Below are 15,630 nucleotides of genomic sequence, written 5' to 3' on the forward strand. Positions count from 1 at the left end.
CATAAACTAGATTTTACTTTATGGGAAGATCTTCCACCTATGTCAAAGGACCTCAGCACTATTAGTTTTACTGTTTACCAGCAGCTTAACAATGGACAAAACTGGATTAAGTCATGTTTATGTGTTTGCCAAACTCATTACTTCTGCACTGTTGTTGAGAGGTGAAGCAATACGGCGCATTCTTCAGGCTAGCTAGAACATTCTTGGATCATAAACTGTCGGTGCACTTCCGGTATAGAGCCTCAACCTTCAGTATAAGAGCTAAATGTTAGAGCTTTAATAATGTGCCCTGAAAATCAACTTGTGGTGGGTCTGACTAAGATAAAAAAGAACTATGTACTTTAATATAAGCTAGAGATAAAATAATTACTGACAACAGTAATGGCTCTATCTACAGATTCAAGTTAGGATCCTGACTGGGCCAGTCAAAAGGATTACTTATTCCTTTTAAATAAAGAAATAATTCTAAAATAAAAAAAGTGATAAACTTAAAGATTACAGCATGATTCTGCCAGGAGCATGAAAATTCAACATTATACAAGAATAAGACAAGAAAATGAACAAAACAGCACCAGGTTTAAGTGATCTTGAACCTGAACTGAAGCTCTTATTCTGAAAATTAAGAACCGGAAATTGTTCAGATGACGAAAGAAAATGATCTGGAACTGAAAGTTAGACACGGCTCTAGTCATAACCTTTTAAGTTTTAGCCTGTTTTGTTTGTATTATTTGCTAATGGAAGTGCATTTATTATACACCCCGTCGCCTTAGCACCGCTCGGTGTTGATGTAAATACAGCAGAGAGGTTTCCAGACTGTAAAGTGAGGTAAACCGGGTGTTTTCAGTTTCATTTCCGCCCGTCTTAAACTCACCTGGCAAATACTACAACCAAGAATCATGGACTCAGAAAAGTAGGTTGTGTTATTTGTATAAAGCAAATATTGAAGTTTGTTTTTAATTTTTTGGTATGAAACATTTCTTACATGTAACGTAGTTCTACTTGTAAGCACCACTGTGACACAGTTTTAGCTTCTGCTAAAAAAAACCCCAAATCATTTGATCTGATTTGGCTGAAAGTACTTGATGATTTGGAATAGTTTTATAATTGTTGTTAATATGGTTACATAAATGTTATCGCATTAGTTACAGTGCTTTGCAAAAGTATTATAGCACAGATATTACATGTCGTTCACACGCTCCTACTAAAAACTGCAACGTGTGATGTGCTTTTATATCCACGCCCCCTGTCTCTGATAGCCATAAATTAAGTATATTAAAGCTTTTCTTTTGATTTCCACAGTAACCAAGCCGCAGGAAGTGATGTGGAATCGGACAATGAGACCTATGAGAGGCCCCCGTCCAGTTATGGTTCGATGAAGAGTGAATGTGATGAGATGGAGAAGAGCGATGAGGAGGAGGAAGGAGGGGAAGGAATTGCTGAAGTGGTGTGTTTTGCAGCACCGGATCCTCCTGCTCCTCCAGTTGTTGGGTAATTTTGCACATAGTTGCACATTGTCCCAACTTGTCTGTGTCTTCTATGCATTTAGGTGCTTCAGAATCAGATTAGATCTGTACTGACCTTTGCTTTGCTATGTGTTTGGGCTGGTTTAACCTCACATCGGATTATGATGGTGTGAAGTTATATTACACCTTCTGATTGTATCACTACGTGGGAGAAAATATTTGCCATGTTTACACAAACTAGTCCACACTGTTCTTATTTCTTTTGATGGCTTTTACTTTTAAAGTTAATTATATACACCGATCAGATGTATTCTGACTACGACTACATGGCTTCTTTGGGATCTGTTGTCAGTCCAAAGTTTATTGTTGGGTTTTACATTAAGAAGCTTTCCTCCTATTAAATGGGCCCACTGCAATCCCTTCATCTTTGTCCCTGATACTGACCAAATGCATGTAAATGCCTGAATTCAAAGAAAGTTACAAGAAAAAATAAATTCTCGCATTTAGCAGATAGAAGTAATTTCTGTCATTCTAACTGACTGAAAACAAGAGAAGTTCAGTCTTATTTAACTTCAGACAGTGAGAAAAAAATATGTTTGCCTCTTTCAGGGCTGTGTAATTTTATTGATCCTATGATATTTATCGATATTTCTTTCCTCAAAAAGTATAGATTTTTCAACCACGAGTATCGATACATTAACTATAAAAGCAGCAAAAGTCTAAAGAAAAACTCTGAAAGACCTCCAGAAAGTCAGACAAACTACTAACTGCATCCCTGGATTCAGCCTTGATACTTTCAAGCAAAATGTACTAGTAGATTGATTTAAAACTTTTGCACAACAAAGGTTTTGCCTTTTTAATGTTGAAGAAACCTCTGGTTTCTTTGATCCTTATAAGAGTTTTGTTGTAATCAGATGAATATTTTGCAGGTCTCACATGGGGCACTCTCTGTACACAGAGACACTCTGCACTGAAGCCACTGAGCAGACCAGGCCACCAGGAGGGCTGGTGATTGATGCCGGGTAAAGAAAACACAGACACACTACTATCATACAGATGGCTCGAATGTGGAGTTATCTATAACTTGACTTTCAAATGTATTAATCAGAATAAATGTATTACTATTTTACACACACCGAAAAGTTTTAAATCAGTTAATTTTCTCTCTCAGCTCTGAAGAACTTGATGACATCGAAGATGCAGAATTGGATGACGACGATGAACTTTTGACAACTTGTTCTCCTGAACCACCCGAGCCTCTTGAAATGGAAGGTTTGCCTCAGGAGGATGAGAGCAGCCAGCTAGGAAAACTAGACCCAGAATTGGATTTGCCTTATATATTCAAAGTTCGTACACATTTTTTCTACTGTTTGTTTTTGCTATCAAACAATAACCATCAGCTGTTTAAGATAAGGCTGCATTTTAAATTCATTTACCGGCTGATGATTTACACCTTCCTTACATCTTTTAACTAATTTTTCCAGTCGAGAGTTAAATTATTTGTACTCCTTGTATCTTAAAAGTTAACATTTGTCCATTTGTCTGTGTCTGAAGAGTATCCAGGAAGTTATATCCCGGCTCAACAACGATGAGATGTTCAAGTTTAAGATATGGTTTAAAAAATGGGAGCCGCTTGCCGTCTTGCAGGAAGTCCTGGACGGAGATGTTCTCGATTTTGTGGATAAGATCATTGAACTGTTTGGTAAGAAAACACTGCCATGATGTGTGAGTCTGGTGGAGCTCAAAACTGGGAGTAAAGCAGATTTCTGTGTTCCTGTAGTTGTGTCATTGGAAGTAGTGTTCACATATTTGGAAGAATCATTGTACAGTGCGTGCTTCCTGCTACTTTTCCATCAACTGCTTACTCGTCTGATTTTGCTTTGCATGTCCAGGCCAGGACAAAGCCCTGTCAAAGACAATAAGCACGCTTGAAAGATTGGAGAAGACAGAGGAGATTAATGAACTGCAGACAAAGTGTGCGAAAGGTGAGACAAAGCCGAAGCATTTTGAAGAAAGACCACAGTACACAAATCGTATTGTAAGCAGCTCTTAAAAAAACAGATTTATCCCATTCATAACTGAACATCTAGTACTTTATTAAATGAAGCGCATCTTCGAAATTGGCTTAATTTAACTCTTTATTCAGGATTCCGTTCATTTTTCCCTTTTTTTTCTCCTCCAACAGCTATATTTCGTTTTTACCTGAAAGAGTATTTATTTCGTAAAAGTCAAATCACTCACGAGGGGGTGCCTCAACCCGGAAAGCAGCAGTTTCTGAATGCCGTGTATGTGGCGCCTCAGATTTCCATCCGTGGCTTTGGAGGAGTTGACCCATCTCATGAGATCTTGGCACAAACCCCGAAACCTATCCAAGTCCCCAGTGAGGACTCGTTAGTTGCCTTGAACAATCTGTTCCGACTGCAGAAAGATGACGGCTCACCGGTGAAGACGGTCGTAACCACGGGGATCCCAGGAGTCGGGATGTCTGTCTCTGTGTCCAAGTTCTGTCTAGACTGGTCAGAGGAAAAGGCCAACAGGGTGAGAACTGACACAAGCTTTCCTTTAGTAATCAGTAATCTGGGTTCTGATGCGATAAACCAGTGGTTCCCAAAGTGTGTGGAAAAGTGTTTCACTGTAAAGATGGTTTGTAGTGTGCTTTGTTGCAACCTGAATTTCGACATGAACTGTTGTGGCCAGAGCCACCACTGTACTAGAAGTAGTACAGTTTTTATTGTACTTTAGATTCTGAGACTTAAAAGTTTGACATAAAGAACATTGCATACTTTGTATTTACACAGAAATGACAGAAATCATAGCGTGTTTATCCAAAATGCACATTCAGTTAAAGTGTTGCTCAGGTGAAGATACGAAGGCACTCAGAACTTTCGCTTTTCACTTAAAATCAATCAAAAACACAACTCAACTACTCCAAAACACTCATGCAGACAAGTTGGGATTATGAGCAACTTGCAGAGCTGGTAGCTACACAGGGTGCGGTGGCTGGCGTGATACTCTAGCTTCACATGGCCGTTGGGATTTGACCTGCACTTTATTTCCTACCAGACATAAAAAACGCTTATCCCTCAGGATCGATATGTCGGAAAATTTAGTAATTTTGAAACCGTGACTTTTTCATATCATGTTATACCTTGAAACCAGTAACCAGCCCTAGCCTTGGGCCAATATAACATATTTATTACATTCGAATGTGATTTTATTTAAGGTCTTCTTCTTGAAGAGTGCATAACTGAGAGTGTCCCGTTTCTTCTTGACTCAGAAAAGTAGTCAAGAGGTTCAAGGTAACTTGTGGGGAGCTGCCGATAACCACAGCATGGTTGAATCTGTTGTCAGGGCAACTGTTAGTGGTGCACTCAATGAATCTGAGTTTTACGAAAGAATAGAGACAAAAGAGCCATTATTGCCCTACTTTAATTTTTTCACAACTAGACAGTGTCACATTTTTCTATTTCTGTGATGAACTGGTCTAGTCATCTATTAAACACATATTAATTACCTATTTTAGGTTTGCACCAGGACCAGAGTAACTAATTTCATTCCACCTCATGTTTTTAACATGTTTGAAACAAAAATAAATTCCTTGAATCCTTAAAACATGCAGCTTTTATTTGAATATCTCATCAACTTTCCTCTTATTTAATTTTTTTCCCATTTCTGCCTGTTTTTCTTCATTCATTACTACAGCAGTGTGCACCATTTGGTAACATTGTCATTAATGTTTAATTTGTCATTATTGTCATTGAAATTTGATATTAATTTCCCACACTACAGATGTAGTTTATTTACTTGTAGATATCTCTTTCAAATGCAGTTTTGTTTGTTTGCTTGTATATTTTTATATTTTGGAAATTAAACCTTTTCATTCCTTTTCGTTTCTGCTCAGGATATTCAGTACCTCTTGAAGCTTTCGTTCCGGGACCTGCGGCATTTCCGGCAGAAAGAATATGAGGAGGAAGGCATATCAATGCAAGAGATATTGGAGTATTGCCACGCTCCTATAAAGGGTCTGAACATACTGCAGGAAGAGAACGCTAAATATGTCATCATAATGGACTGTTATGATTGCTACGAGGCGCCTCTGGACTTTCAGGTATCCCCTCTGCACACATTCGGGAGAATCTTCATCTAAAAATGTGTTCCTTATTCATAAATTCAAAGTTTTAACTATTTTTATTACACAGAGTGATATATTTCAAGAGTTCTTTTCTGTGAACTAATTACTATTGATTTGAGCAAATGAAAAAGCAAAATTTATGATTCTCAGAATATTTAATAGGATTGTTATAAAAAAGAAGTTGTCTATCAGTGTCTGTCCACAGGACAGCCGTCACGTCAGCAGTCTTGCTCATGACTATGAGTCATAAAATTGCCGTTCTAAATAGATTCACTCTGTGGTGAATCTGTAATTTTCACTTTCAGAATTGAATCACTTAAATAAATTAACGTTTTGCTGATTAACTGACATGGATCTGTTGACATGCTGGCCTGCATTTGGAATAAAGAAGTAAATAAATAAATAAATCTAGGAAAATAAAAACAACCTCAGTAATAAGGAAATGTCTTGTAGCAAAAACAAGTTGTTTTTTTTGTAAAGGTTTTATGTTTTGTTCTTATATTCAGAAAGCTCCGGAGATTACTGATAACAACACCAAAACACACATAGATACGCTGATTGTTAACCTCATACGAGGAAATTTGCTTCCGAATGCTCGACTCTGGATCCTGGGAAGACGAGCAGCGATCACAGAGATACCGTCTAAGTTTGTAGATGTTGTCGCTGAGCTGCAGGGTTTTAGGTAGGTGTTTTCTTTTATTTGTTAAAAGTCTCTCTTTCTAGCAGTTTGCTTTTTCTTTACCCTCTTCTCTGTGTTTTCCAGTGATGAGATGAAAGACGAATACCTGACCAAACGCTTTACTGACCCTCAGTTAGCAGCGAAGATTGTGAGACACTACAAGCGTGTGCCGATAATTCAGATTCTTGCTCGGCAGCCGTTTTTCACCTGGATGGTGGCAAAAATATTCAAGAGCTGCTATAAGCAGGGCAACTATGGAAGCAACAAGCCCAGAGTGACGCCGCTTCTCATCCACTTTATTATCATTCAGACGAATCGCATGCTGAAGTTCTACTTCAGAAAGAGGGATAATGAGGTGTGTACTGCTTTTCCCTGTATAAATGTTGTCTGTCCATGTCTTAATTTCAGTGTTAGCGTTTGAAATGATTTGTTTCTGGCTTGTTTTCATGTAGAAATGGACTGACGTCGAGGTTAACTTGCTGAGAATGTTAGGGAAGATGTCCTTCAAGATGCTGGAGAAGAACACCAACGTGTTCACAGAGGAGGATGTAAAGGACGTGTCTCTGGAGCTGAACGAGGTGGTTATGTTCTCGGGCCTTTGTACTGAGCTCATTCCTACAGCCATCACTGGGAAAAGGACTTTCTGCTTCTCTCACTACACCATTCAGGTAAACCACCATGTTGTGTCTGTATATTACACCCAACTAATGATTTATTGAGAATTTAACTCCTCACTAATGAGTCTGCAGTTTGCTCTTGATAAGGAATGTGGAATTGAAGCATTTTACAAAAATGAAGCCGTTTTGTGAGAATTTTATTGGAGATTTGTAAGAATAAATCTAGGCTTTAAAATATGAGAAAGTTGGTCCTAAATACTCCGTTTTTTAGATAACTTTAGACTAAAACAACCAGGTTCTATGCAAGTACAGTACATACCAAAAGTTTGGACACACTTTCTCATTGAACTCAATGAGAAGGTGTGTCCAAACTTTTGGTCTGTACTGTATGTCAAGAGGAATGTTATTTTGATGGTCTAATTTGGGCTTTTATGAGCTATTTTTAAAGTATGTGAGGAGTGTCAGAATGATACCAACCAGAAGAAAATCAGCCGATGTTAAATCAACATTCATTCAGAGCAAGATCCTAGAGACTTTTGAGCCTGATACGTGCGGTCGTCTTCAGCTTGAGTCCGGCTGTATCTCCACAGATATGTGGCAGCTCTATGATCGTCTGTCTGGCTTAGAGACACATGTCAGCATGGAGTCTAGCGCTGCTTCTATCTTGTTTGTTTGGGGAAATCACTTTTAAACAGGAAATGGATGGCTGTCTGGTCTTGTTTGGGATTCTGAAGCAAGTTGTTATTCCAAAGAGGTCTATGCAAAAAAGTTATGAAATCCTAAACACACAAATGACAGGATAAAACAACACAAAGACTGATAGAGCTGCAAATTAGCAGTGTGTGATGCAAAACAATCCAAATATATTAATTGGTTATTTTTTGTGCTGTTGTTTCTAATTTAATTGTCACAGTTATGTGATGCTCACGCTCAGTGAAATTTATCAATTGACTCTCAAACTAAGATGAATATTGGGATGAATGGCTTGTCTAAATTGCGCTTGGTCATGATGGTGGGTTTACATTCATGATTGTTTTTCTTGCATGTCTTTTTGTTGCCCTTTGATGGACTGGTGCTTAGGGGGGAACCAGGCCTCTCGCTCCGTTGCCTACTGGATGTACGCAGAATTAAACAGGATGGAGAATGAATGGATTATTTGGGGAGCTGGATCGATAATAATTGTTATTCCTTTGCTGTACAGCTTCTTTCCAACACCATTCCTACCCTTAAAACTGAGTATAGTTAAATGTTACACTGTAAAAGCTGGGCTCCTTTTAGAAAAATAATTATTTTATAACTTAAATTCACAATATTTTCGATCATTATCGATCACTTGGAAAATCTAAGGTTGTTTATCCTCTTCGGTGGAGGCAGAGTGATGAGCAGCAATGTCAAATAAAGTTTTTCTTTCCTGCCGCAATATTTCAACCTCTTAAAACAAAATGAAACACACTTTCTTGTTTGTTTGGGGGTTTGGTTTTGCACTTTTATTGCACCAAATACCCCAGAAGTTGCTTCACGTTGCAGTTTCCACTTTCCCCCACAAGGTGGCGTAGCTGCTTGAGAGAAATGGAAAGCAGTGTGACGTTACAGCTGCCTGTTACATTTGTAAACACTGTAGCTATTCACAAGCATAAACACTCCTAACCAATCCTTTAACATTCGCTGTTTCCTCTTCTAGGAGTTCATGGCTGCTCTGTACGTCTTCTTAGCTTTCTACCTGGACTCTAAGAACGTTCTGGAGAGTGGCTTCCTGCCCAGAGTCTTGTTATATAAATACAATGGCAAATCAGCTGCAGGCCTTGTGCAGTGCGCTGTGGCCCGGACCCTGGGCTCCAAGCTGGGACATTACGACATGTTCCTGCGTTACTTGTGTGGCCTGTTCTCCCTACACTGCCACAACAACCTGCTCCAGGGCTTCCTGTATTCACACGGCATGCCGAAGGTGGAAGGACTTGGGGAGGTGGAGCAGTTGCTGGACCACACCATCCAGACCGCTCCTGAAGAAAGGAAGCGGAATCTGTACGAGTGCCTTAGAGAGATGACACAGGAAGATGAATGAGCTGAGTTTAGAGGACGGCATGTAATGGATGAAGGCTGTTTTGATTTCATTCAACTATGTTTTAAATAAGGTGAAGTTGGAAATAACTGAAAACTAACATTAAGAGACAATCATTAAAGCAGTACTTGCTTTTATTATGATGAAACAAAGAATACTCTAGTGTTTTAGCTGCACCAGACGGCATAAAATGTTCTTTTATACATTCTAAAGGTAGACCTTTTACAGCACTGTGGTATGTGTATCCAGTCCTACACAGATTACATTTAAAATACTCTGTGTCTCTGGTTTTTCTCATTTCATTTCGTTCTCTATTTCAGTCTGGCATCATCTTATTTTTGTCCAATCACTGGATAACTTCTTCATTTTCCTAAGCAGAGAGAAATTACACTGGATTTAAGGTTAAGGTTTGGGATCCTCAAATCCAGTCCTCCAGGGCCAGTGTCATGTTAGATGTCTCTACTTCAACACACCTGAGTCAAGTAAATGAGGTCATTAGGATTCTGGAGAACTTGACGGCAGATGATTTAGCCACCTGATTGAGGTGTGTTGAATCCCGGCCTTTGGGGATTGGATATGAGGACCTCTGGTTTAGATAATAAATGGAGAAATGATACAGAAGCAAACAGACTTTTGAGTGTTTGCAGAAGAAAGCAAAATTGAGAAAGAAGAGTCCAAAGATCATCTGCTGTCCTTCTCTTTCACATTTCCTTAAACTTGGTAAAATGTTGTTTTTTTTATTTTTGCTTGTTTGAATATTTTCTTCTAGTTGTGTTGACTTTTCCAAACATTGTTATTGATTATGCTTGGTGAATGTAAGAGGGCATATAATGAGTTTTTCTTACTTTAATATAATATTTGATTGTCTGGATCTGTATTTTTTGGCTTTATTCCTGAAGGTTAATTAAAATTGTCAGTAGCAATGAAATCCAAACACAAAGCTGCTGTTGCCACAGCTGAGGATGTTTTCTAGAGAAAGATTCTCTTTTATATTGGTTTTTCTGCTTCTCCTACGTTCCAGAGAATGAACCATCAATGTGTGATTTGACTCCCAGTATAAGGTTCCCATTTTCAAAAAGGACTTGACTACATTTACTTAGTGTAGTTTTTATGGTTGTTGTTTTACCCCATTTTCAATTTGTACTTTCATAAAATCAACACTAAATAAATATAGTCAAGCTCTTTTTGCATCAGAGCTTCAGATCCTACCAGGAAACTCAAGAGTTAGTTCATTTGGTTTCTCAATTAAATGATTGCACAAGAAACCCTGATAAAATACACAATATTTGGTCATGACAATTAAAAAAATGTTCTTAACTTGTTTTTTATTGTGGGGGCTTGGAGCCTAAACTACAGACGTAAACTCGCTGTTTATACATTGTTCAATGGTTTCTCTAACTTTCCATTACATTTTATTGAGAATTTATGTTACTTTTGGCTGCTTAACTGCTTTCTTGGTTTCAAGAAGTGGGAAACAGTTTTGTAGCGCATGTAGCGTGCATGGGGGACACTAGAGAGCACAGGTAAAGAAGGTGGGGGGAACATTTCCCACACATACCCCGCGTCAGCAACGCTCATGCTGATGCAGACTGTTGTTTATTTCAGCCTCGGTAAGGTTGCACTTAAAGACATCAAATCTAGAGAAATCATGACCCAGTGAGACAGGACGCCTTCAATGTTAGATAAAATTGGGTTCAATTTATTGTTTTGAACAGCAGATATGAAAGTATATATATTCTCTAAACCAAGACAAGGAATGAAACTTTTATTTTAAGGTAGCTATTCTTCAACAGAACTGATAGTTAAATAGCAAATTGTAATAAATTGTAAGAACCTATGTATTATGCTGTACAAAAGAAAAATATGTAAGAAAGGCAAAACACCAAATTTTATTTGAAAGGCATGCGAGAAATACACCAGCAGTGATTCAAAACAATCCTCCAGAGTAAGATTAATTTAGTTTTCAGGCATCACAGTCGTATCTGTAAAGGAAAGACATGGTTATTTTATTTTTTAATGTATTTTTGTTTTGTTTTTTTTAGTCAAATTTTGGTGTCCATTGTTTATATCAGGCTCCTCATTAAAACATTGGCAATCTACATAAATGTCATGTCAAACTGGACTCTACTGTGAACAGTTCACCTTGGCAGATGAAGGGTAATTCATCATGGCAGTTGGCATCAAGCAGCTGGATGTTTTTTGACTGATTACTCCAGACAATCTTTCCACAGTGATTGTTGAGACCATTAGCCGGAAAACTGCTGATCCACTCAGACTGTTCAGCTTTGGCTCCCGATGTCCACTGCCACTTTATGTTGGTGCCAAAAATGGACCGCTCGAGGCCGACCCAGACCCCTTTCTGCAATTCTGTCTTGTTTACCAAGATGTTCTTTAGCTCGTCCCAAACTGTCTGGTTAGTTATTTCGACCAGAGAGAAACTCAGTTGATCGCAGTAATTCAAGGCTTCAATCCAACTTTTTGTTTCATTAAACAACTGCAGAGATTAACCTTAAACCAAAAAACTCATATTCATTACTTTTGTACTGAAGCAGATAAGAAGATGGTTCTAGAAACACTTTCATACAGCAACCATGGGCTCCTTGTAGCTAATTTGCAAATATAACAAAAACACCTGTGGAAAAGCACCTGTAGCCCCATCCGCAAATATAGGTAAATATACAGGCAAAACCAAAATTAGGCAAACAAACAACAGAATACAACAAAACCAGTAAAGAAAATATAATAATAAAATCTGTAGGACAGTGTAATTGTTTTGTGCTAAAGTACTTACTTGTTTCATCAAAAGTACTTTGAGTTTCAGACAGTTCACAGGTAGAATCTTTTAATTCTATTTCAACTGGTAAGTCGGTTGTTTTAAAGAATAACTCTTTTCTGTAATAGAAAAATATAGCTATCACAAAACAATATTGGACATTATACATAAATAAATGTGTGTGTAAGTGTGTGCTTGGGAAAATAACTATTGAACAAATCGTTTCAGTAAAAATATTTCTAAAGTGCCTGTTGACTTACACCAGATGTCGTTGACAAATCAAGTATTTCACAAATGCAGAAATGTGACACAAAGCCCATAAATTAGATTAGATGTAATAACAATAAGCAACACAGGAAATGGATGTAAAGAAGGTTTTCATCCTCTTGATTTGGGTGTGTTGGAGCAGGGATAACTCCAAAAGTTGAAAGATAGTGGCACTTGAGGACTGAAGCTGCTGACCCCTGGCATACACACATGATTAGAGAAGGAATGGCCCTGCACATCTTCCCAAAATAAAATACAGACATTGACTTCTGGATGTGGGTACATCACAGGTTAGAGCACTTGCTGCAAGGCAATCTCATATTACCAAAAGAAAGATGAAACCACAAATGTCCCATGACATTATTGATAAAAATCTGAATCTGAAATAAAGTTAGATTGTTTTCATACGCTAATCAACCCAAGCTCAGCCAAGAAAACCTTTACTTAGTCAATCACCCAACTGAAATATGGAAAGAAGAGAAGATCATTTTCCTTATTCCTTATTTCCTTATTCCTTACTGATGCATAATTTCCCCCCAGTCTTTTACATTTGAAGATGGCTTGTGAGGAAGAATGTGTCAGATTGTGTTCCTAGTTTCTGTGTCACCCTTATCAATAAGCATGATTTCAGTAAGCATGTTCAGTAGTTATTCTGAAAGCTATTCAACTTAAAATTTAGAATGTAATTTGGATCAATATCATCTCTGAGAGTATTATGTAGATTGTTACAAACATTTGCTATAAATTAAATGTGAGTAGCCCAATTTGAAGCATATTTTCTGACATTAACTTGTTCAATGCTTATTTCCCCTATGTATATGTTTAAAAATAATCACCACATGACATAATTACCTCTCTTTACAGCCCTTGCAAAAATTTGGAGCAGAGCATGAATGTTTTTGGCAGCATATTTTGCACATTTTGTAAGTGTTTCCTAGAGCATGAAAACAAACATCTGAGTTATACAATATGAAAATATAAAGAATTCAAAAACATGTTCCTTTAGGCACATAATTCAGAGTTTAGTTTACAACATTTATAATCATGATAAAAACTAAGGCATGTAAAATATATCACCTTTTACCACAACTTCAAGGCACGAGTAGGTACCGGCATTTGGCCAAGAACAATTCCTTGGCAAAGCTCTTAATACCAGTTTGAAGTTATTTTTAAAACGCGGACCACATGAAACTGTCAAAACGTCTTTGCCATTCATTTTGTTGTCCTTGATTATCCATGCCTTTGGGCAACTTTCAGTGGTGATTTTGTTTTTACAGGATGTTGCTGTAGCAGAGCGTGGCTGGATGGTTGCTAAAACACAGGGAAATAATGTGAGGGGTTATATATTCCATATTTTCATGGATCCACCATATAAAATGACAGAGTACAACAGTTTGGTGTTACGACTTTCTGAATATAATAACCAAAGGTTAAAGATTAAAGCTGGGTGTCATATTAAAAACCCACCTGTTTAGGATTGTATTTGAAACCTAATCAATTACAAATTTATTGATGGAACCTGACTTAATGTCGTGTTTTGATTGTTGATTCTATCTTGCATTGTGTTTCTGTGTTTGATATGATGTAAAGCACTTTGAAATGCCTTGCTGCTGAAATGTGCTATACAAATAAAATTTGATTGATTGATTGATTGATTGATTTGGAAATTAAACAAGGAGACTTTACTGGTTTCAAAATACTTGAAATAGATGGCTGGATGTGGACTTATTTCCAAAAAAATCTTGATAAGCTTTATTATGTTTTTAAACAATGCTAAATTATATAAACAAGGAAGAAAACATAATGTGTGACTTTCAACTTGTAAAGATTTCATAGCACTAAAGTATCTGACAATTACAGTCCTCTGCTGCTAAAGTCTATTGGGTAGCTTGCTAAATGCCAAACTGCTTGATTAAAGTTTATACAAGACAATGTAAAAATGTATTCCTTTTTGTTGATGTGCAAGACTTCTGGACTTCTGATAAAATAGTGGCTCGATGAATGAAGCCAGACACTTTCAACACAAAATTGAAATGAACAGTAGGTTTAGAGAACCAATAAATAAGAGTAAATATATAAATAATTATATATTTTCTATAAAAAGAACAAAACAAATATTAATTAGGAACACAAAATCGTAAAATATAGGAACATACTCAGCAACATTAGTAGAATGAGCCGATGATCCATGGCCTTTAACCTTTTAGAAATGAAAAGAAAGTTTAATAAAATGATTGAACAATGATTGTCACTAGGATGGTTATTGTTTTCTTTACATAAACAGAATTTCTGCTGCAGCTTAATAACTTTTATTGAACTGAAAAATTGCAAGGATTGTATTGGTTACTGTTAATCCAGATTCTTTTCTCTGCCAATGCGTAAATCCCCGCACTCCTCTCCAGGAGCTCCATTACCCACGTAATGTCTCCTTTTTCAAGTTTGAGATTCAAAAGTATCTCAGACATGAAAAATAAAAAACATAATAAAATTGGGTAAACGTCAAAAGTTTACCCAAAGGTAAACCTTCGACGTTTACCTTTGGGTAACAGTAGGTTACCTTTGGGTAAACGTCAAAGGTAGTTAAGAGTCCATCAAACTTGCTAAACTTGTTCATATGCAGGGTATGAATGCATAACACTTAAAATGTAATATCCTACCAAATATTGCATTGAAGTAATCATTTACAGTTGTGATATTGCACACACTGATATTTTAAACATGATTGTGATTCAACATATTTTGCAGTTCTACATCTATTTATAAATTACAGGGTAATTAGTCAAGATCTTGAATTTAAATAATATCTTGTATTTTGTCAATGCTTTATTGTAAACTCACCTAGTGAAGCAGAACTTGCTGTTACAAACCAAAGCTGTCACAGAAGAGGCATAGATCTTGAGAGTGAACTTTAAAAACATTTATTCTCTTTTTATGTGACTGACCACACCTACATGACCCATTTTTCAGATGGAAAACAGCTATTTACATTTTCTTCAAAGATCAGTCCTATTATGGAAAGCAGGTACGCCTGTGTAATAAAGCAGCCTCTTGTCCCAGTTAATGCCTTATATTTGAGTAATGTTTACATTTTTTTTTTAGCTCTCCTGGCTCTTGTTGAGATATAAAATTTTAACAACAATTATAGCCTCAGAACCTACAGTTTCAAACTCTCAAATGTAAAATGTCAAGCTTCAGTGCACGGCCGTTTTCAGATGTGTTCAAAGATCTTAGTTGATATTTAAGTCTTAAATATCAACTTAAATATATTCAAGTTGATGTCTGAGTGGTCTGAGTGGTCAGACCGGCCCATCAGACCACTTGAGTGGTCTGGATGGGCCACTCAAGCACATTCATTTTACCCCAAAGTCCATTATTTTAGGAAGGTGTCCTTTGGTACCTAAATGGTGAAACTGTGAAGTGTGAAAGAACGTTTCACATTTATGAACTTGTCTTTTACAAAAAGGGAAGTAAGATTATATTTGTATTTATGCAAAACACTGTACCAGAACTCACCTATGTTGAGGCCAACAACACCACAGCCCATGCAAATATTACACCTTTCATGGGATTAAAAGTTGCTTTACACATAGGAATAAAACCTAATACAGATTCTAGTTAGGAGGAAGTGTCATGATACACT

General features: G+C 37.1%; 1 protein-coding gene and 1 long non-coding RNA gene across 2 annotated transcripts; one reads left to right on the plus strand and one right to left on the minus strand.

Annotated features, from left to right (window-relative positions):
• The first annotated feature begins 633 nt into the window (after positions 1-633).
• Positions 634-10,267, plus strand: nlrc3l (NLR family, CARD domain containing 3-like). The gene is made up of 12 exons (XM_032545090.1): positions 634-910; positions 1,300-1,488; positions 2,393-2,485; positions 2,635-2,809; positions 3,018-3,165; positions 3,356-3,448; positions 3,649-4,001; positions 5,365-5,571; positions 6,102-6,277; positions 6,359-6,629; positions 6,727-6,942; positions 8,573-10,267. Exons 1-12 carry the CDS (start codon positions 897-899, stop codon positions 8,951-8,953), a joined length of 2,316 nt encoding a protein of 771 aa, XP_032400981.1. The 5' UTR covers positions 634-896; the 3' UTR covers positions 8,954-10,267.
• A 549-nt stretch (positions 10,268-10,816) lies between these two features.
• LOC116707672 (uncharacterized) lies at positions 10,817-14,109 on the minus strand. Its single transcript, XR_004336550.1, has 5 exons — positions 13,068-14,109; positions 12,843-12,924; positions 11,742-11,842; positions 11,093-11,458; positions 10,817-10,932 (listed from the first exon to the last, which is right to left on the minus strand). It is a non-coding gene; the product is annotated as an uncharacterized LOC116707672 (long non-coding RNA).
• Positions 14,110-15,630: the final 1,521 nt, after the last annotated feature.

The sequence above is a fragment of the Xiphophorus hellerii genome, chromosome 18 (genome assembly GCF_003331165.1).
Source record: "Xiphophorus hellerii strain 12219 chromosome 18, Xiphophorus_hellerii-4.1, whole genome shotgun sequence".
NCBI lineage: Eukaryota > Metazoa > Chordata > Actinopteri > Cyprinodontiformes > Poeciliidae > Xiphophorus > Xiphophorus hellerii.